Here is a 20,284-nt window from a genome sequence, read left to right as displayed (position 1 = left end):
GAAACATGCGTGTCATGATAGGAAATGAGAATGAGCTATAAAAAAAAAATGGGTCTGTTGATCAGAGCCATTACATTAACCTGATTGGAGGGTTATTTGGGATGCTTCCCACCTTTAGCAGTGACAGCATAGATTCAAAAGTCTGTATCTGTTGAAGACCCTTGAGGTAAGGAGGAAGGTCCCCTTTAGTTGCTAATGGGCCTTACTATAATCAGAAAAGGTTTTCCATTTTATTTGATTAAACCTAATAGATTTGATTCTTCTTATTTTGCAGACAAAAGCAGCATATGTGTTGTTTTACCAGCGTCGGGATGATGAATTTTATAAGGCACCCTCAGGTCCAGGTTTCCCTGGCCCCTCTGAAGCAGGGAAGAAAGGAAAGTGCTCCCAGGAGGGGCTGGAGGAAGATGACATATACAGCATGGATACCAACTGAAACTGCCTGAAGTCAGCCACTATCTTAAAGAGTACCATTGAACACATCTGGAACATCTCTTGCACTCTAAAAGCTGCCAGATGTACAGACTGCCATCCATAAGGGAAATTCCTTTTTTATGGAACAGAAGAGAAAAAAAAGACCCTGTTTGCTCATGAAGGGTTATTGTTGAGAGGCTGAATTATTATTTTTAAATACAAGTTATGGGAAAGTTCTGTAAACACCTGTGATGCTACAGAGCTGGGGTCAGCAGGGTAAGGGCTACAAGGCTGGAGTCACACATTATTGGGGAGTGGGATGGTTGGGTGGGAGTGTGAAAAAGAATAAAAAGTGCTGCTGGGATGGGGGGGGCATAGAAGGGCAGGGTGTGAAGAATATATTTCTCCAGGAAAATTTCTATAGTAGCTCTTCTTGAGGCACCCAGATATTTGTTGGCATAGTGAGCCCTATGTATTGATAAGAATAGATTCTATTCTAGAGTTCTCAGATTTCCACTTTCCATTTCTCTTTGCCAGCTGCCATTTTAGCCTTTCCTGTAGGAAACCCACCCAAAAGTGAAATTGGGCACTTTTTTAATCTGCCATCCTTGTACTTTGACAGATTTACTTGAAGAATTCCTCCCTTTCCTTTGAAGAAAATGTTTGAGTTCTGATTTTTAATCCCTCTGATATTTCCTGAATGAAATGACTTGAATGCAACTACTATCTCAGTAATTGTAGATTTTTAAATTGTATTTGAATCTCCTTTCCCTCTCCCCTAGCTTGGGATATCTTTAGATGCTAATGACTACTGTATTCAGTGATGAATTGAAGCATTGTGATTCTGTATTCAGCTGGAATTTTTTTTTAACTATGGCTAAAAACAATCTTCCCCAACTTTAAAGCTGCTGAGGGCTTAGTTTTCTTAGTCTTCTTTCCCTGGAGACAGTAATTTTGGTAAAGTTTCCTCCCTGCTTACTTACAGGTTAAGGCCTACAACTAAGAAATCCTTGTCACATTTGCATCAAAACCAAAAAGGAACCATTTAGGTAAAAGTAAAGTTAGTCCTTGCCAACCCTCTTTAAATTGGTTGCATAGCAAGAGAGGATAGGAAATTTATTTCCCTCCTTTCGTCCTTTTCTGACAGATTCTTCTATTTTGGAGAGGAGGAGGGTTTCTCCTGACAAACTGCAGATTTTTTTTCAGCTCAACTTTTTTTCTTGTTTGGAGCAACCTTTTCCTTCTTTTCTGGTCGTCTTTCCCTGAACTCTGAATTTCAGACTTGCTATTTGGTGACAGTTTTCTGATTTTCATTGGCTTCAACTGGTTTCCCCTTTTTGCAGAAGCCGCCAAAAAGCAGTGACTGTGGACACCATTTTATCTTTGCCTATTAGTGGCAAAGACAATTTTAATTTATAGAAGACACTCCCGTTTCCATATTTTTAAATGTATACGCCAAAGGTCTTTTTCTTTTACTAAAAAAAAAAACAAAAAACCTAACCGCATTCTTGAAATAATCCCCAAACCACTGTGCTGCCTGCTGCTTCACAAACTCAGTTTCTCCTTTTCTTTTTTAAAAATGCTGTAACCCACTCACTGCCACTGCCTTTCTCTTGTGCCTAGGACTGTTTCACTTGGCTCCTTTTGTCTACGGACATCACTAGTTGTGGCCTTGGCCTTCTTTCCTCCAAAATGCCACATCAGGAGCTGGTTCTCTGGATGTAAACTCTATAAAGAACCAGTCAATGCCAAGGGGATGCATGTGGTTTTGTGCTGTTGTAGAGGAGGAATGTGGACCAAGCCTGATCTTGGTCGGACCTCTAGGGCCTGCCCGCCTAGCCCTGCCCCTGCTCCAGGGGCCGCCGGACCTCAGGGCCCCCCATCCGGAGCCCCCGAGGCCCGGCCGCAGCCTCGCCCTCTGCACAAGTCACCGAACTTGCAGTGCGTTCGGCCCGGGGCGCTTGGTGTTGGCCTGCCGGACGGCGCCCCGGAACAAAGCCCCCCGCCCTGGCCGGCCCCGGGCCCCGGGCCCCGGGCCCGCTTTCTGCCTTTGAGATCGGCCGCGCCCGCCGAGCCGCAGCTTGTGTCCTCAGGGCCCCCGACACCGGGTTTCTATGCTACAAAGAATAAAAGCCAATGGTTTGCACTAAGCCTGCGTGGCGTCCTGAGCCGGGGGCGCGCCTCGCCCGCGCCCCCCTACGTCCCCGGCGGCGTGCGCGTGCGCGCGGCGGCCGTTGCAGCGGGGGCGTGCGCGGACGGGCGGGGCGGGGCGGGGCCGAGCGGGTGAGTGCGGGGGGTGGGGGCGGCCGGGGCGGGACCCCGGGCCGGGCGTGGGGGCTCCGGCAGGGCCAGCGCCGCCCCTCCGCCCCGGGCCCCTGAGGCGGGGCCCCGCTCCCCGCTCCCCGCTCCCGCCGGCCCGGCTCCGAGGCAGGGGCCCCGGCCGGGGCGGGGAGGGGGTGGCCCGCGGCGCCCGGAGTCGGAGGTTGTCTTCCCGCCGCGGCGGGGGGGGGGGGGGGGGCACAAGGGCCGGGGAGCCGCGGAGACACCCCGGCGAATGGGAGGGAGGCCCGGGAGGCGCCCAGCCGGGGCCCACGCTTCTGGCCCCGGGTTGCCCCAGAAACTCTGAAGAACTGTCGCCGCACCGTTGTGGGTGGTCGGGGGGAGAGGGGGGCCCGTTGGGGACGCGGGCCGGCGCGCCGCCGAGGCCTCCCCCGAGGGCCGCCTGGCCCGGAGGACGGCCTGGCCCCGAGGTTCGCCTGGCCCGGAGGACGGCCTCCCGTCAGGGCCGCCTGGCCCCGATTCGGCCTGGCCCCGAGGACGGCCTGGGCCCCGAGGGCCGCCTGGCCCTGAGGACGGTCTGGCCCCGAGGACGGTCTCCCCCGAGGACGGCCTGGGCCCTGAGGGCCGCCTTGTCTGATATTTCAGGAATAACTGAGCACCCCTGGTTTGAGCAGGCTCTGGAGAGCTAGGAGGAGACGTGAAGACCCTGAGAGAGCAAGAAGGCGCGGCCCTCTTAGGTGGGCAAACATTCACCACGGTGGGAAAGGAGTGCTGTTCTCAACTTCATTTTACAGATCAAAAAGCTATGAATTTAGTGACTTCCCAGAGTGAAACAGGCTGATCAGGGTCTTGAGGTTGGATTTGAACCTCAATCATCCTGACTTCATTCATTGGAGAAAAGGTCCTTCAAAGATTGCATTTTCTTGATTTCTGGGGGTGGGAGGAATTATCCTTCTGGTTTTGTTTTTAGCTCTTTCCCCCTAATTACACATAGACATAATTTTCAATATTCATTTTTGATAGATTTCATTATACCTGTCTCTGCCCGTCCAGTTTTATTACTGAAAGGCCTTTTTTTCAACTAGTTATAGATTCTGGTCAGAATAATAACTCATGATCATAGAGCTTTCATATTTGCCAAATTTTTTTTACAACAATCTTTGAAAAAATCAAATTTCCATATAGCATTTACAGTTATTAGATTGATAAATTCTTTTAATGTTTCAAAGAAATATTATTATAAACATTTTATAAATGAGAAAGCTTGAGGATCTGAAAGGTTGGCAATTTGCCCACAATCATAACCAGTAAATGTTTTTGGATTTGGGAAAGAAGGCAAGTTTGGAGTCAAAGGACCACATTTCAGCTCCCAGCCCTATTATTTATTACTTGTATGAATTTGTATAAGTTCAGAGCCTCTTAGATTCTTCATTCCCTCAACTGTATGTAAAAGAAATTGATTTGATGGCCCATTAGACCCCTTACAGCTCTAATCAGTGAACAGGCCTCCTGACTCCATGGTCTTGTTAATACAGGTTTCATAGTGTAAGCAAATGTTCTACGTTGTTAGTTGGCAGGCAATGAGTAAAGAAGTTGCATTTACTAGGGTGCTGGAAGGAAAGTGTGTCTTCAAGACCTCAAGGGGGACGTGATGATTTTGGAGTAAGAGAACTTGACTTGTAGAAGTGACTCAATTTTGATGGGCCTTAGCTGGGGTTATTAGATAAGGACTCAATGAGTTTTAAGTATGAACTTTGTACAGAGTAGTTTGGGGTCATCCTGATTCATATCTGGCCACTTGGACCCAGATGATTCTGGAGGAGAAAGTGAAGCTGGTAACCTAGCATAGCATCCCCCTCACTCAAATCCACAAGCTTGTCACGGCATCACCTCCTTGGTGTCATGGTCTCCTTCAAGGATAAAGAACAAATTCATTCAAAACCAGGCAGTGGGGCATATATATGGTGAAGCCTCTTATAGTAGCGCTCAGTAAAGCCCAGGTAAATGGATGAAAAAAAACCCCAAGGATTAAAGAAGAGGAGGTTGTAGGTCCAGTTCCTTATAAGTATTTCCTGCCATTTTATGTATTCAAGTATTTCTAATATAATGTATAACAGAACCGTGGCCATTTTTAGGTGAAATGTCTGAGAAGCTAAGAAGATGCAGAAAGGAGCTGACAGCAGCCATTGACAGAGCGTTTGAGGGCATCAGTCACTCTCAAGAGTGCCCAAGTCAGCCAAAAGCAGACTTGGACACCTCGCCTTCTTCCTTCACTATTCAGATGAATAAACTTCTTTGCAGGAGATATCCTTCCACCACTTCTTATGTTGGTCAGTTTACTCCTGTGTCCTGTGCTCCTGAAAATGAGAACCCTGTCTTTGTACCAAACCATATCCCGGTCAATATGAAACCACATACTTTATGCCCCAAAAGAAAACCTTTGACCAGCAAGGAAAATGTGTTGATACATTCCTCGATTTTTGTACCTGAAAGGCAGTTTCTAAGAGGCACTGGAGATGGGGAAAATTGGAGAAAAGAAAGTTTAAGGTGATTTTTAATCTAGTATTTTAAGTATTGCATTTTAAGATGTTTCTCATTTCTAGAAGAAAAATTTTATGGATGATGTGGCACATGTCTGTAATTTCAACTATCAGGAAAGCTGAGATCCCTTTAAGAATTCTGATTTATAGGTGTTCATATTTAATATAGCATTAATCTGGTGGTGGTGGTGGTTGGTGGCGGGAGACAAACCAGACCAGGTCAAAACTCCTGTGTCAATCAGTATTGGGAGTGGATCTAAGAAAACTTCCCTGGGTGAGATGAGGAGACCTATTTTTTTTTTTTTTGCAAGGCAGTGGGGTTAAGTGACTTGCCCAAAGTTACACAGCAGGAAATTATTAAGTGTCTGAGGCCAGATTTGAACTTAGGTCCTACTGACTCCAGCGGGGCTGGAGCTCTATCCACTGCACCACCTAGTCCACCCCAAGACCTATTCTGAAACAAAAATAGAAAAAGAAATCGAATGATTCTTTGTAATGGTACTTTAAAAAAACACAAATTGAATGTCTTCTAGAGAGCCTAAGGTATCGCTAAAGGCAAAGAATGGAAAATATGTAGCTATAATAAGACCAGATGATAGTTTTTGAAGAGAATATTCTAGATCTTCTACTCTTATCCCTAGAGTCTATTCAAGAAAAAACATAAAAATAACTTCCCAAATCTGGCCCTGCTAATTTAGTAGAATGTAAACTATTGGAGGGTAAGGACTATTTCATTGTTTTGCCTTTGTATCCTTAGCCTAGTCCAGGGCCTTGCACATAGGCGATTAATAAATATTTGTTGAATTGAATTTGCTTTTCAAGAATCCTAAAATTGACCTGCCTTGAAAGTCTGAATACAAAGCCAGGTGGTAAGTATCACAAACCTCCAATTTTTCATGCCACAAAAACACAGGTTAGAAAGTACACATGCACAACTTGTTTTTCTGTCAAACTTAGCTGTGTATCCTTATTGTTCTTTATAGCATAAAGAACACCTCAGATTATCTTCCTTATTCCTTTGGTCTCAATGTTTCTCAAAGCTTTTCTTGAGGTTTGCTCTGCCCTCCTGTTTGTGCTCCTGCTAGGCCCCCAGTTGCTCTACTCTGTCTCTTCCCATCTCTCCTTATGTTCCCACAAGTCCCTTCATCCCTAACTCCCATCTGAATGTGTTCCCCCCATTGTCTTCTCTCCTGTCCCAAAACAAATCCTGGTTCTTAGTATCCTCAGGACCTGCAATTTTAGGCACTGTGCCTAAAAAAGACAAGGTTCCCGTGTCTCAGCCCGTGTGAGCCATCTCACTGCCAGCTGGACTTGCGATGAATCAGGACAACACTCCCAAAAGTTCATTATCACAACTAGCCCAACACCTATGGACTTTTCTTATACTTTGCCTTTTATTTATTTACCAAGGCTTTTATTCCATTCAGGCTATCACTGAGAATTTAAGATCACCAGAAGGTTTGCCTCATCACTCTACTTGATAGCTCTGGTTTCCCTGCTCAGTACATTATTGAAAAAGAACCTAAAATGTCACCATTTTTTGCCCTCCCCTTCTGGGGGAACATAGGAAAGATGTGGATAGATATTTGAAGGTTGAAGCCAATGTTCCTCTCAACAATTCCAACCAAGAAATCACAAAGGATCTACTCGATATGATTGGTGAGTCCTTGATGTCCAGAGAGGATGGCTGTTGGTCTGGCTGTAAGGTGTAAAGTAAGAGAATCAAGTCAGCGTCATGGTTTTTAATTTGAAGATTTTTTTTTGCAATGTAAATGGGATTAAGTGACTTGCCTAAGGCCACACAGCTAGGTAGTTATTGTCTGGTAATTATTAAGTGTCTGAGGCCAGATTTGAACCTAGGTTACTCCTGACTCCAAGGCTGGTGCTCTATCCACTGTGCCACCTAGCTGCCCCAATTTGAAGATTGTTAGCAGTTGTAAACTGAAAAGAGTAAGATTCATTAAAGCCATTGATCAGGTCTTGTCCTCTGGGAACAGCTAAAATGTGACCTGGAAAAGGAGAAATCCTTGATGGATTCTTGAGGGGGGGACAGATGTTGGGGCCACAAATTTCCAGTGTCTGGCATATAAAAAAAGAATGTGATGGGTTCATTAAGAGAGGTAGAGGCCATGGTAGAGGTCGTGAAAAAGATTAATTGGTTGGGGAAATCCATGAAGGTTTTTTAGAGGTGGTGTTTGGAGCTGACTTGAAGGAATGGATAGAAGGATGGAAGGTAGAGATGGGGAAAGGCATTCTAGACATAAGTCAGCATGAGCAAAGCTACAGAGGTAGGAAAAGTGTGGAGTCTGGTCAGGAAACATGAAGGCTGGAAATGGAGCTTTGTGAAGGGACACCCTAATGCTGGGCTGATAATTTGGCCTTTGTATTGTAGGCAGTGAAGAGTCACTGATAAATGATTGTTGACTGACTGACTGGTGGTTTTTAATGGAGGGAGTGACCTGATCAGACCTATACTAGCAGACTACCACTGGTTTTCTTTAAAAAAAAGTTTTGATAGATGGGAGATTGCAAATAATTGGTTTTGAATGGTCTGTGCTGTGTTTCTCCTTTCAAAAAAGTACAGCAACCCAATGTGTTCTGGGAACCTCACAGCACCCAATGACTTCATTTGGTTCCAGGATAACAAAATGTTTCTCATTTTAATACTTATCATAACTAGTTATATGACTTAGGGTCATAGGATTTGAAGCTAAATGGGCTTTAGAGATCTTTTCCAGATGAGGAAGTTATACTAGGAATTAAATAGCAGAGTTGGAGGTCAAACTCACTTTTTTGACTCCAGGTTTCTTTTTGGGTTTTGCAAGGCAATGGGATTAAGTGGCTTGCCCAAGGCCACACAGCTAGGTAATTATTAATTGTCTGAGGCCAGATTTGAACTCAGGTCATCCTGACTCCAGGACCAGTACTGTACCTACTGTGCCACCTAGCTGAACCCTTGACTCCATATTTAATGCTCTTTCTATGACCCCATGTGGCTGGGACTGAAGCAGGACCCAGCCAGCTTCAGGTAGAGATGGACACAGTAGTCCCAGGATGCCTCTCTCTGCTTCCTCTTTTACCCTTAACCTCCAAGCCTGAAGGGATTCTTGCTTCTGGGTCAGGATTCTAGAGTGAGAGGTGGAAGTCATCTAGTCCAGTCCTTTTTCCTGTTCTCCAGTTGGGAAACTAAAGCTTTAAGGTTCAGAGATGTTGAATTAGGAAATGGCAGAGCCCACATGTGAATCTAGGTTCTCTGCTTCCAGATTCAGCACTTTCTCTATTGTTCCTATTAACAAACACACCTTTTCAAAAATAAAGGTGGTCTTCATTTGGAAAAGTTGGGGTGACATTATGCTTTGTCTCATCCTTTCTTTGCAGACCATGTAGTACAATGGAAAGAACACTTAGGGCAGCTAGGTGGTTCAGTGGATAGAGCACCAGTCCTGGACTCAGGAGGACCTGACTTCAGACACTTAATAATTGCCCAGCTGTGTGACCTTGGGCAAGTTATTTCATCCCATTGCCCTTAAAGTTTTTTCTTTTTTTTATTTAAGGGGAGGCAGTGTGGGGTAGTGCTTGGGAGAGGAAGGATCTGACTTCAAATCCCACCTTTTCTACTTAACCTGTGAGACACTATTGGAAAGACAGGATGGTGTAGAGGAAAGAGGATTGGATAGAGCAGAAAGCCTGGGTTTGAATCCTGAGCCTCATTTAGTGCCTATGTAACAGTGGGCAATAGGATTCAGCAAACACTAGGTATGGAGCCCTGTGGAGTAGGTATAAAGATAAAAAATGAATACCACAAACAAACTTTCTAGAATCGAGTTTCTTGTTAGTGGGAGTGAGTGGGTTAGATGGGTTTTAAGATCCCTACTCGACACCAATACAGTCCTCATTATCTGAATTTCCTCATAAATGAGACAATTGGCTTAGAGCCTTGTGTCTCACAGGGTCTGTTCCTGCGTGTGCATGGGGTTACCAGGGTTGGCCCTATATGGTTCTCTGTGAAGCACTACACTATATGATCTCTAACACACCGTCTAATTGTAAATCCACTAGAAATCACTGAAGCAGGGGGCTTGGGAGTTTTGTGGAACCTCCGTTTTGGAATCTGAGAAGGGAACAGCAAGAAGCAACAGTTGCCCATTTTTTTCAAAAGGTCGACTGTTCAGTCAATATAAACCCAAGAAAATGGGTCACACTGACTCTGAGAAACAACATTCGTGATTCCAAATATCCCCATTGGTGCCTTTCCTGTGCCAGATACTAGCCCCACTTTACTCTGTCATTAAGGATGGTAGCTATGAATTTGAGTGAAAGAAGCCTGGGCAAGGATGGCCAGGTTTGTTTGACATTCCAGTAGATCCTCTGAACCACTCAGAGCTCTGAATTATCAATGAAAAATTTCTGAATGCTTATTGTACACATTTGAATGCAATTTTTTTTTTTATTTTTAAGACCATACAAGCATCCGAACTATTGAAGAACTGGCTGGAAAACTAGAATTTGAAAATGAGTTAAACCGGGTTTGCAGCCGCTCAGAAGATTCCCCCTTTAAAGAGGAAGTCCTGGCCCTCTTCATGGATGAGAGCCCACACAAGGCCACAGATGCAGAAGCCAGCTGCCTAAAGCCAACTTTTGATGACCAGAATATAATAGAAACCGTCCTGGATTTGGAAGAGGATTATAATTTGATGACCTCTTTTAAATACCATATTAAGTAAGAGGAGTTCATTTTAGCTTTCGTTTTTCCCCTTGATTTTTGTGGTATTCATTTAGGACTTGCCAGGAAAGCTGTGGCTCAGGAATGCCCAAGGGCCTTTGGCAATCAGCTCCTTAAAAGAATGTTCCAAATTCTGTCATGTCTATCCCTATACCTTTTCTTTACCATATCTTTCATCACTATCCTTTTTCTCTGCAGTTTAGTTTTTATGATTTTTCTTTTTCTTGGTTTTGCTTACTTTCCTCAATACTTTGAATCTGTTTCCTAATTGCTTTATAAATACAGCCAATGTCCAAGGGCCTGCAAGCTAGTCCTTTCCCAGTTTACTGCATCCCTAGCAAGACTGGTGCCCGACCCTTGGGACCTCTATTCTAGTCTCATTTAGATGGAAGGAAACTGAGACCTGCTTTCCTCAAAGACCAGCACTCTGATCAGAAGCTCTGTGGAAGTCTGAGGCCAGCAAGTTTTCCGAGTGGTGATGGGTCCATCTCTCTGGGCCTAGAGAGGAGGACATCCCACTCCAATCTCATCTTGCTCCATTAAGTAGGGAGGAAGACCTTGGTCTGGAGTGTGAGGGCAGGACAGTGGTAGAGAGGACCCTGTTCAAGCCAGCCTTGGCCTGGGCAGATGGACCTCCAATCATGTCCTCTCTCTTCCTGCCCCTGGGGCTTGTGAGCTCTTATCCCCGCTCTTTGGGGAAAAGGAAAGGAAGCTGCACAAGGCTCCCCCGTCCCACCCCATGAACTGTTAGCATGGTAGCAAGAAGAACTGGAAGAGAGACACAGGGCCAAGGTCAAGGGGTACCAAATAGGACTGAATGGGAATGAGCCCAGAGCCTCTCGCCCTTCCACTCTTCCTAGACCTGGGCTATCCCCATCAGGGCTGCTGTCCTGGCAGGGCTCAAATTCCCACCAAGCCCTTTTTGTGAAAAAGGAGACAACTTTTAGGAATAAAAGGATTGCCAAGCTACCAGGTTAGGCTTTGTGAGGCTGCAGCTTGAATGTTGAACAGGTTGCTTCATCACTTTCTTTTCACCACCTGGGAGCAGGAGCAACAGAAAGGATTGAGTGGATAGTAGGGGGGTTGCCCAGGGTAGGAAGAGGTTCCCTAGCACTACCAAAGGCTGATGGGGGTCCAGATTCATCAGACCATCTTAGCTTGTGATGAATGTTTGCCCTAGAGGAGTTTGTCATGGGAAATAGGTGAAATGAGGAGCCACCTGTGGAGGAGTCAGGGACTCCTTGTTAGAGGGATTGAAGGCAGACAGGTGCTTGTGCCTGGCTTGCCCCTAGACATGCCTGTGGATACAGTCACATGGGCCTCATTCCCAGATGTGCCTACACCACCTGGAGACCTGCAAGGTTTGTCGATGAGTGTATGGAAGGGCAATGAGCCTTGTAAGGGGATGCCCAGCCTGGAGAGAAAGGTCACAGCCCAGTTGTCTGTGGGCAAGAGATGGGGGTGAAGAGGGAGGGGGCATCCTGGAGCTCAGAAATGTGGAAAGGTAAAAATTTGTAGCAGTGAGGAGAGGGTAAATTGTGAGGAGGGGATGGATGTTGTAGGGACAACAGTTAGGACTTGAGCCAAGCAGGGCGGCTCTGCAGATCTCTCAAGAAGAGTGGGCGGGTGGCATGCTGGGGATGGCAAGAGATGGAACCTGGGAAATCTAACCGCAGAGTGTCCACAGCCAGTTCAACCTGCAGGGTCTGTCCCAGACCTACAGAAAATCATTACCTTGAGTTGGTGCCAGAGTCCACCCCTGATCTTCGGGCTAGTGGTCCTGCCACCTTCTCCCTCACCCATACCCCATCACACACTGGTGCCAAGTAGACAGGGGCTAGATCTGAATCCAAGATATGGACATGGGATAGCAGGTGTTTCTGAGTGGTCTTTCCTTTACCCCCAATGCTGGTCTTCTGTACCCCCAGCAAGAGGCATCAGGTGGACTATACTTATACCTCACAGATCAACATGGAACAAACTAGAAATGCCCAGAGGGTCTTCCTACAAACAGGCAGGCTAAGGAAGCCCTCTAGACTCATTCACTGCTCCCCATTCACAGATAGGCCTAGGCCCCATGTGTAGCTCCCACCCACACCCCCAGAAAAACAGATTTACAGAAGGGTGTTTATTTGGATAAATAGATCAAAACTGCGAATTCCTCTGGGAAGAAAATAAATGATAAATTCAGATAGACACATATGTCCTGGGAAATAGCACTTGGGAATTTTCCCTCTAGGAATTTGTATCAGAGAAGTCAACATCAGAGCTAGTAATTCCCCTGAGGATCAATCATTAATCCCTGATATCTTTCCAGCAAGTTTATTTTCCTTAGGAAATGGGTAAGGCAAGGGAATGTTTGGAAAAGTGCTCAATCTACTTAAGTTGCATATCTCTTGACTCCTAAGATCAGTATTCTTAGGCTCAACACTCCCATTGCAGTAGACCTACCTCCTTTGCCCAAACTTGGATCCTTGGATGTTATCCAACCTCTTGGAAAAACCTCAAGACCTTGTCCTTTTCTGGGTTTTGGGGAAATGGGTAGTAATAAAAATACTTACAGGATAACGATTTCAATGAGAAAGTTCAGGCTAAAAGTGAAAAAAAAGTCCAAAGTCACTGGGAGTTTTCTGTGTAGAGTAAGAGGAATAAGGAGACACTGGCTACTCTGAAGCCACTATTTCAAGGCAAATGACCTCTTAGCATAGAGCTCTTTGACAGGCCCCTTAGGAGCCAGTAGAGAGCTGGGCAAAGTGGGGATAATGTCACATTGCTGGGTTTCCCTTGAGTTCTTAGGTAAAAGAGCATGGGAGAAAAGGGAATCAATTTCTCACAAGCCCTGTTCTGGTCTTTGATTAGTATTTGAACACTTGGAGCAGGGCAGGGTTGATGCCCTCCCTGCTCCTTAACCCCAACTCCCAGGACCAAAGAAGCAAATGCATCCAAGGACTTAGAAATAGCAAGAGGACAGGCCACCTCCCCAGCAGACCCCAGAGAGCAGAAACACCCCATGATCCCACTTTGCATCAAAGAAGGCAAATGAAATTTCACCTTTTTTCTCCAGAGCCAGTGTAGCCAGTCTTTTGAAGGGAAACACCGAGTAGTAGAAACCAGGGGTAATGAAAGGGTCTGTGTAGCTTGTTTGAGATCCTGTGACTTTGCCTGTGGCTTTTGAGCCTTTTCCTAATTGTGTTGGCAATATGGTAATATGGTATGTTTTTGGAAGCTCACAAACCTAAGGGGACCAGAGGGGAAAAACTTGCTTCCCAGTTGTAAAGCTTAGATCAGCAGGAAGCTAAGTCCAGGCCTGGGACTTGGATGACCATTAAGCCAAGCTCACTATTTTTATTCCAATCACTTGAAACAACCACATAAAAGAGAATGAAATAGAAATGTAAAGCTCACAAAAGTTTGCTTATCTTTCTATTTTGTAGCAATTAAAGAGATATTACACCACTATTTCTGTGAACGAACAGACTTTGGAAAGAGGCCAAGGTGAGAAGAGACTGCCCAGCCCCATGTTGGTGGGTCTGGGTTACACACTGGACTCCCCTGTCCTGGATGGTGTTGCCAGCACATCCAGTTCCATCTCCCTACTTGGTCCATTTTCACTGGCTGCCCACCATGCCTGGAATGCTCTTTTCTCACCTGTGCCTCATGGCTTCCCTGACTCCCTTCAAGAGCCAGGTCAAGTCCCACCTGTCAGAGGCACTCACCAGGTTTTCCTCTGAGATTTTAGGAGAGAATTGTTTTCATGTCTTCCCTCTCAGGGATGTAAGCTCCTTGAGAGCAGGGCCCCTGATTTTGACTTTTTCCTGTATTGTGTGGCTTAACAGTATCTTGTAAATCCTATTGACTATTGAATAAATCTCCATTTTGTAGCCTGGTTCTAGAGGTCTCCACCTTAGAAATTTGGACTTGAGTATGAGGTCACCAAGTCACTAGATGGGTGAGTATGTGGATAGAGAGGCAGCCCAGGAGTCAGGAAGACCTGACTTCAAATGTGACCTCAGACACTGGCAAGTGACCCTGGGCAAGTCACTTCATCCTGTTTGCCTCAGTTTCCTCATCTGTAAAATGAGAAGGAAATGGCAAATGGGGTCAGAGTGAGTCTAAACAACAAACAACTACACATAGACACATGCAAACACAAATGAGGGAATCAAGACTCGAGAAGCACATGTGCAAGCACATGGTCACCTGTCACCTGTCATCTGTGTGCCTTCATTGCTGCCATATGTGGGTCAGGGAAGTGCATTCTTGGGAACTTGAGTCTCCTCTCTGCTCCAGAAAAGAAGCAGGTACTCGAGGTCCAGGGGCTTGGCTTGACCTTTGAAGCAGAAGATGACTTCCGGAGCTGGAAGACTCAAGTTCAAAACTTGGCTGGCCCTTATTACATATATGACATGAGGGAAGGTCGCTAAGCCTTTTCCATAAATCAAGGGAAGCTTTCAGGTAGTTCTCAAAGTCCCTTCCAGCCTGAAGTCCATGATCCTATCAATCGAACCACCTGATGAAAGAGGCAGCTCCCCATGGACTTCTGCAAGTTGCCCTAAGCCTCAGTGGGGATGGGGATGGGAGAGGAGAGTGAAAACCCTCACCTGGCTTCACTTCCTAAAAAGATATTTTGGTTAGGCTACAAACCTTGGATCTTTAAGTTTTCTTTATAAAAGAGCTTTATAAAAGGAGCCAGGAGCTTCCCTGGGTCTCCAGTGATCATCCAAACCCTGCTGCTTTTTTCCCAGGGGTCCCACACACACTGCAGCCCAGGGTTGCCATCCTTGTTAAGCATTTCTAGCAGGACATGGGCCTCTTCACTTCCCATTTTGGGGAAGCATCACCTCCCCTACCAGCTGTTCCACTCTTAACAAACTAGCAAAGAGAAAAACACTGGTACCCCAAATGGAGAGGGCTTTAGAATATAACCTCTAAGGTCTGTAGCTCTAATCTGTGAATCTCTTCTGCCTCTCTTTATTCCTCCTACCCCTTTTTTGGGCTCCAACCCTAGAGTAAGCAAGTAAAAAACTAGATGGTAACGATGATTCATCCTTGTAAGGGACTTAAAGGCTCACAGAGTTTGAGCCATTATAGCATAATTAAATAAATTCCTAGAACATCAGAACTGGAAGTGACCTTAGGCCAGATTTCCGAAGAGGCTGATAGCAAAGACATCAGAGATAAGGATCTGATCCCTTCATTTTGAAGCCAACCTTTGAATCATGGATTTCCCCTCTGCTTCTAGAAGGGGGTAAGAAGAGGCAGTAGATGGCACTCTTGTAAAAAGTGTTCCTCTTGAGATCCCCTAGCCCCTCATAGAAGGCAGCCTGAGACAGGAGCAGCCTCTGCGCCATCCAAAGGAAAGCTGCCATTAATATGGGCAAGTCAAGCTTTGGTCTCTAACCCCACAACCCCCAGCAAAGCTTCCCAACGGGCATAGGAGACATTGAAACAAAGGTGGCTGACGGATGCAAGAACAAGCAACATGGTCAGAATGTCTTCAGGTTAAAAAAAGAAAAAATGAAAACGAGGGGGAAGGGAAAAAGATCTTTTTTAGTTGGGAGAGTCGGCCTAGCTTGTCCACAGGCCTGGGGCCAGAGAAATAGTTTCCTACATACAAAGCTTCAGCTTGGTAGACATTCAGAGCTATTTGTGATTCCATTTGACAATTTATGAACTGAAGATGTGGAAGGAGCTGTAATTATTGTATTTGAAGGTTAGGACTTCAACATCCCAGGCAGGGTAGCTGAGAGAGAGAAGGGGGGCAGGGATAAGGGGAGGAGGAAAGTGGGGAAGAGAGGGAGGAAGAGAGAGAGGGAGGGGGGGAGTAGAGATGAGTAAGTAGGAAGGAGGGAGAGGGAGAAAGGGAGGTTGAGCCCTAAGTGGAGATATCAGCTTGGACACCTGAGGGTGAGGCCCAGCTGGATGAGGCTTCAGGCTCCTCTTCTGTAAATTGAAGTGGGGCTAGGATGATTTCTCAGGGCCTGCCTGGAGCCATCTGTGATTCTCTGAACCTATTTCTCTGCAGATAAAAGTATTTTTAAATTGTCCTTCTCCCAGAGGTAGGAGACAACCATTGTTAATGGGGGAACAACTAGATGTATGATGATTCATCCTGATAAGGGACTTGAAGGCTCACAGGGTGTTTTGTGGTCATGATCTCAACCAATAATAGAACTGGAGAACAGTGAGATTAAAATGGGGAAGTGTCCAAGGAAGGGGGATAGATGCTGCAGAAGGGCTGGGACCCTACCCCACTTTAAGAGGCTACAGTGACAAAAACAGGCAGTCTTCCAAAGAAAGGACCATCTTCTGGGCAGAAATGATTTACAATCAGATTCCTAGCTCTTCTGGAATTCATTTTATAGAAATCTGACCTTCCAGACTCCTTTGAAAGGAAGCACTTTGTGTAAAAGGAGATACCTGGGGCCTCTGCCCTAGGGGTCCCATTGTACTCTGCCTTATTAGAGTGAGACCCAGGGGTTCCATTGCGCCCCCTCCCCCAGCATTCCCTTGAAGGCCACCTGATAATTAAATCGGTACCAGGAGCCTCAACTGGGTCTCCATCGACTATCCAGATCCTGCCATTTTATTTCCAGGGAGGCCCCTGCTGCTATTGCATGGTGATCCTTGTTATTAATACCTTTCCAGCAGGACAAAGGCAAGCATGGCCTCTCCTACCATCTGTTCTACTCTTTATTTTTTGGTTGTTGTAATTGTATTTATTTTGTTAAACATTTTCCAATTAAATCTTTTTCAATTTATTTTTCCAATTGTATATGTAAAAATAGTTTTCAACATTCATCTTTTGTAAAACTTTCTCCCTCCCACGCTTTCCTTGTCCCATTTAAGATAGCAGGTAATCTGATATAGGTTATACACACACAATCATGTTACACTTATTTCCATATTAGTCATGCTGTGAAAGGAGAATCTGTTCTACTCTTTTGACTTAAATTTTAAGACATTGGCAATGCAAATGGAGGGACAGATGAGAGAATGTCCAGGAGGTAGTGAGTTTTGGCAACTTATTATGGGCATGGTGATAAGAGTCATGGACGATCCCAAGGATGTGAACTTGGGAGAATGGAAGGATAAAAGAAAAAGGAAATTTGGAAGAGTGTTTGTTTTATGTAAGGGTTAATGATGAGATGCTAACATGAGAGAAAATATTAGGCTATAAAGATGAGTTTAATCATCTTTGTGCCCTATTTCCCATCTGAGGCCCTTAGACATAAAGAACTAGTCTTTTTTTTTTATTTTTAGGTTTTTACTAGGCAATTTGGGGTTAAGTGGCTTGCCCAAGGCCACAGAGCTAGGTAAATATTAAGCATCTGAGGCTAGATTTGAACTCAGGTACTCCTGACTCCAGGGCTGGTGCTCTATACACTGTGCCACCTAGCCACCCCAAGAACTAGTCTTATGAAGAATCTTGCATTATATAGTTACTCCCCAATTCCTCCTCAAGGAGAGTTCCAATAGAGAACTCTCTCCTTTGATGATTATTTATTTTCATAAATAAACTTTGTTTTATGTCCCTCATAACTCTGGGCTCATAGTCTAGTGAATTCTTCACCCTATTCAACTTGATGCTTCAATACACAGATACATCTATTTTGAAGTAACCAATAAGCATTTGGTGATGCAGGATGATAGTACTGGAGAGAGACTAGGCTTGGAATTATAGCTCTGAAGTCATCTGAACAGAGATGATAATTAGACAAATGGGAAGTAAAGTGGTCACCAAGTTAAGAGAACAGAAGATCAAGGACAGTGTTAGGGTTCACATAATTAGGGGATGTGATATGGTGAATGAGCAAAGGAAAACAAGTAAAGGTTGAAAGAAATATCACAAAAACCCAGAAAGGAGAATCAAGAGGAGAGAATGGTCAATAGTGTTAAATTTTGTATAAAAGTCAAGAAAAAGGCCATTGTTTTTGGCAGTTAGGTTATTGGTAACTTCGGAAAGAACAGAATGAGTGATAAGATTGGAAGCCAGATGGCAAGGATTCAAAGATAAGAGGAAAGGTAATGAGACAATGAGTGTTGAGGATTATTTGTGGGAATGGAAGAATCGAGTGAGGGTCTTTTAAGTGTGGCTGGGCCAGTCTCCCAGTAAAGTATCCTCAGTCACTATTCCTTCATTCCAGGCAAACAGGTGGAAGTGTTGAAGGTGGGAGTGCTTACTAGCCTTGTATGAATTCTTGCTGAACGGATTGCATTGTGAGATGTCAGAGACCCTTATTAACTCTCAAACTAGACAGGGAAGCTCCATGGTAGAGTGCTAGACTTTGAGTCAAGAAGACCTGAGTTCAAATCCTGCTTCAGACACTTACTGGGCATGTTGCTTTAGACAAGTGACTTTACCTCTCATCCTTGGTGGAGGGTGGTGTTTGATAGAAGGATCAAATGAAATAATGTACATGAAGTACTTTGTATTTCTAAATGATAGCTATTAAGACCTGATGACCCAGAAGATGTACAAAATGGAAGCAACTAGTTCCCAGCTGTGAATTACCCTCTCTGCGTCGTCTTCTTTCATGCTTCCTTTACTGAGAGGTGACAGATGCACCCCAACCAGAAGATTATCTTTTTTCAATTTTTTTAAAATTTATTTAAGGTAACAGGATTAAGTGACTGGCCCAAGGCATACAGCTAGGTAATTAAGTGTCTGAGGCTGGATTTGAACTCAGGTCCTCCTGACTCCAGGGCCAGTGCTCTATCCCCTGTGCCACCTAGCTGCCCCCCAGAGGATTATCTTTTAACAATTTGAGTGTTTTACCAGCAGACATGTCCTGGGAGTGGTTTGGACAGTGTAAAGCAGAGGTGAATGTAAATTGTAGAACCCGCTCCTACTTTATGTATTATGAAGTTTAAGATCAACTGACTATGGATTATGATAGTATCTGTAAATTAATGAAATCTCTTTCTGTCGAGGCTTGCTAGTGAATGTACTTTCTAACATTCCTTTTTAACATAAGAATAAACTGCCTTTCCCCAAACTGATTCACATTGTATTTTGAATCTCTTTTTAACACCTCCATTTTTGGGGGGAGGACCTAGATATGAGCCTTAAGGAACCCCAAAGCTTTTAGAGTGACAGGTTTAATGAACCAGAGAGACTGATCCCACTGATTATGGATCAAACTTCCCCAGAACTGAACCCAGTCCAAAATGCATACCTAGACACAGAGGCACAGGGCAGGGAGTCGATACTGTATTCCCCAGAGTACCTATCTTTCCTCTCCCAACCCCAGTCCTTCTGGTTCCTCTCCGGGTTAATTCTGTGATGCTAACTTTTTAAACCTAAAAAAATAGCCTCAGACAATGTGGGATTGGAACAATGTGTTTCAAAATCTATTTTTTAAGGAACCTGGGATATTAGAATTTTGTTAAGTTCCTGAAATGTAAATTGTCAACCTCATTAATATCCTTTAAATGCTATAAATGGTTTTATGTCATTTTGATCGTTCCACACCCCCACACATAATTTTTGGTATGCCAGACAATCAGAGACTTGTTTCTGTGGAAACACTGAAGTATAATTTAAGTTTGAAAATCAAAATAGAAGTGAGTTGGTTTGGGGAATAAATGGGGGATTTTGAAACTGCAATTTATTAAAAAACCAAACTTTCATTAGAATAGGACTTTGATGAGCACTCTTGAGAGGTTCCTGCTTCCTAAAATGGGGTACAGAGGGTACAGAGAGAAAAACTCAGGTGTTAAATTAGACTTAGCAAGAGTCTAATCAGCCTAAGACTCTTGCTGAAAGAAAAAGCCTTGAGTTTGGAGCCAAGAGACCTGGGAAGCATCAATCTGGCTTGCACTTGGGGCAACAGAGGAGGCTAGTAGGAACCTCTAAATAAATAAAAGAAAGAAAAACAAATAATAATAAAAGAATAAAAGAAAAATCCCTGAGCTTTGAGTCAACAGACCTGGCTTCTTATCCTGGCTCTGCTCCTGGAGCTGGAGAGGATGATCTTTAGGGTCCCTTGTTGTTCTAGATGGCCAGAAATCATTAAACATCATGATCTCAGAAGAATGAGTCAGGAAGATCTGAATTTAAATCCAACCTCAGACATTTATCTAGCTGTATGACCCTTGGCAAGTCACTTAATCTCTTGCTTACTTCAGTTTCCTCAACTGTAAAATGAGGATAGTATTATCACCTGTTTTTCAGACTTGTGAGCATCAAAGGAGATAATATTTATAAAATGTTTAGCACAGGGTTATGCCATATAAATGTTTAATCTCCTTCCTCTTTCTTCCCAAATTTTCTTTTTTCTTTTTTTAACTTACATTTTTATTTATTTACACATTACTAAAAATA

General features: G+C 44.5%; 2 protein-coding genes across 7 annotated transcripts in view; both read left to right on the top strand.

Annotated features, from left to right (window-relative positions):
- The window catches only part of USP4 (ubiquitin specific peptidase 4), a 72,546-nt gene extending 69,982 nt beyond the window's left edge, over positions 1-2,564 (top strand). For all 3 annotated transcript variants that reach the window (XM_074197932.1, XM_074197931.1, XM_074197930.1), the window contains one exon: positions 275-2,564. In XM_074197932.1, coding sequence (XP_074054033.1) covers positions 275-436 — 162 coding nt within the window. In that variant the 3' untranslated portion in view covers positions 437-2,564. The remainder of the gene's footprint in view (positions 1-274) is intronic.
- Positions 2,565-2,618: 54 nt separating this feature from the next.
- On the top strand, positions 2,619-13,843 carry C8H3orf62 (chromosome 8 C3orf62 homolog). Of its 4 annotated transcripts, none has more exons than XM_074197936.1 (6): positions 2,619-2,697; positions 3,340-3,431; positions 4,830-5,241; positions 6,802-6,893; positions 9,693-9,954; positions 13,392-13,843. In XM_074197936.1, exons 3-6 carry the CDS (start codon positions 4,835-4,837, stop codon positions 13,396-13,398), a joined length of 768 nt encoding a protein of 255 aa, XP_074054037.1. In that variant the 5' UTR covers positions 2,619-2,697; positions 3,340-3,431; positions 4,830-4,834; the 3' UTR covers positions 13,399-13,843. The 4 variants fall into 4 exon arrangements, with proteins under 4 accessions (XP_074054037.1, XP_074054036.1, XP_074054039.1 ...); XM_074197935.1 differs by lacking the exon at positions 2,619-2,697 and adding an exon at positions 2,808-2,896; XM_074197937.1 differs by lacking the exon at positions 2,619-2,697 and adding an exon at positions 2,821-2,841.
- The last annotated feature ends 6,441 nt before the right edge of the window (positions 13,844-20,284 follow it).

Source organism: Macrotis lagotis, chromosome 8 (genome assembly GCF_037893015.1).
Source record: "Macrotis lagotis isolate mMagLag1 chromosome 8, bilby.v1.9.chrom.fasta, whole genome shotgun sequence".
Classification (NCBI taxonomy): domain Eukaryota; kingdom Metazoa; phylum Chordata; class Mammalia; order Peramelemorphia; family Peramelidae; genus Macrotis; species Macrotis lagotis.
Note: the sequence above shows the minus strand (reverse complement) of the source record. Positions and strands in the feature narration are given on the sequence as shown.

Excerpts from the sequence above, each read along its gene's own strand:
- C8H3orf62 (XM_074197936.1), top strand. The coding sequence starts at position 4,835 with ATGTCTGAGAAGCTAAGAAGATGCAGAAAGGAGCTGACAGCAGCCATT. Across the intron at positions 5,242-6,801 it reads TGGAGAAAAGAAAGTTTAAG|GAAAGATGTGGATAGATATT; the intron begins GTGATTTTTAAT and ends GGGGGAACATAG. Across the intron at positions 6,894-9,692 it reads GGATCTACTCGATATGATTG|ACCATACAAGCATCCGAACT; the intron begins GTGAGTCCTTGA and ends TTTATTTTTAAG.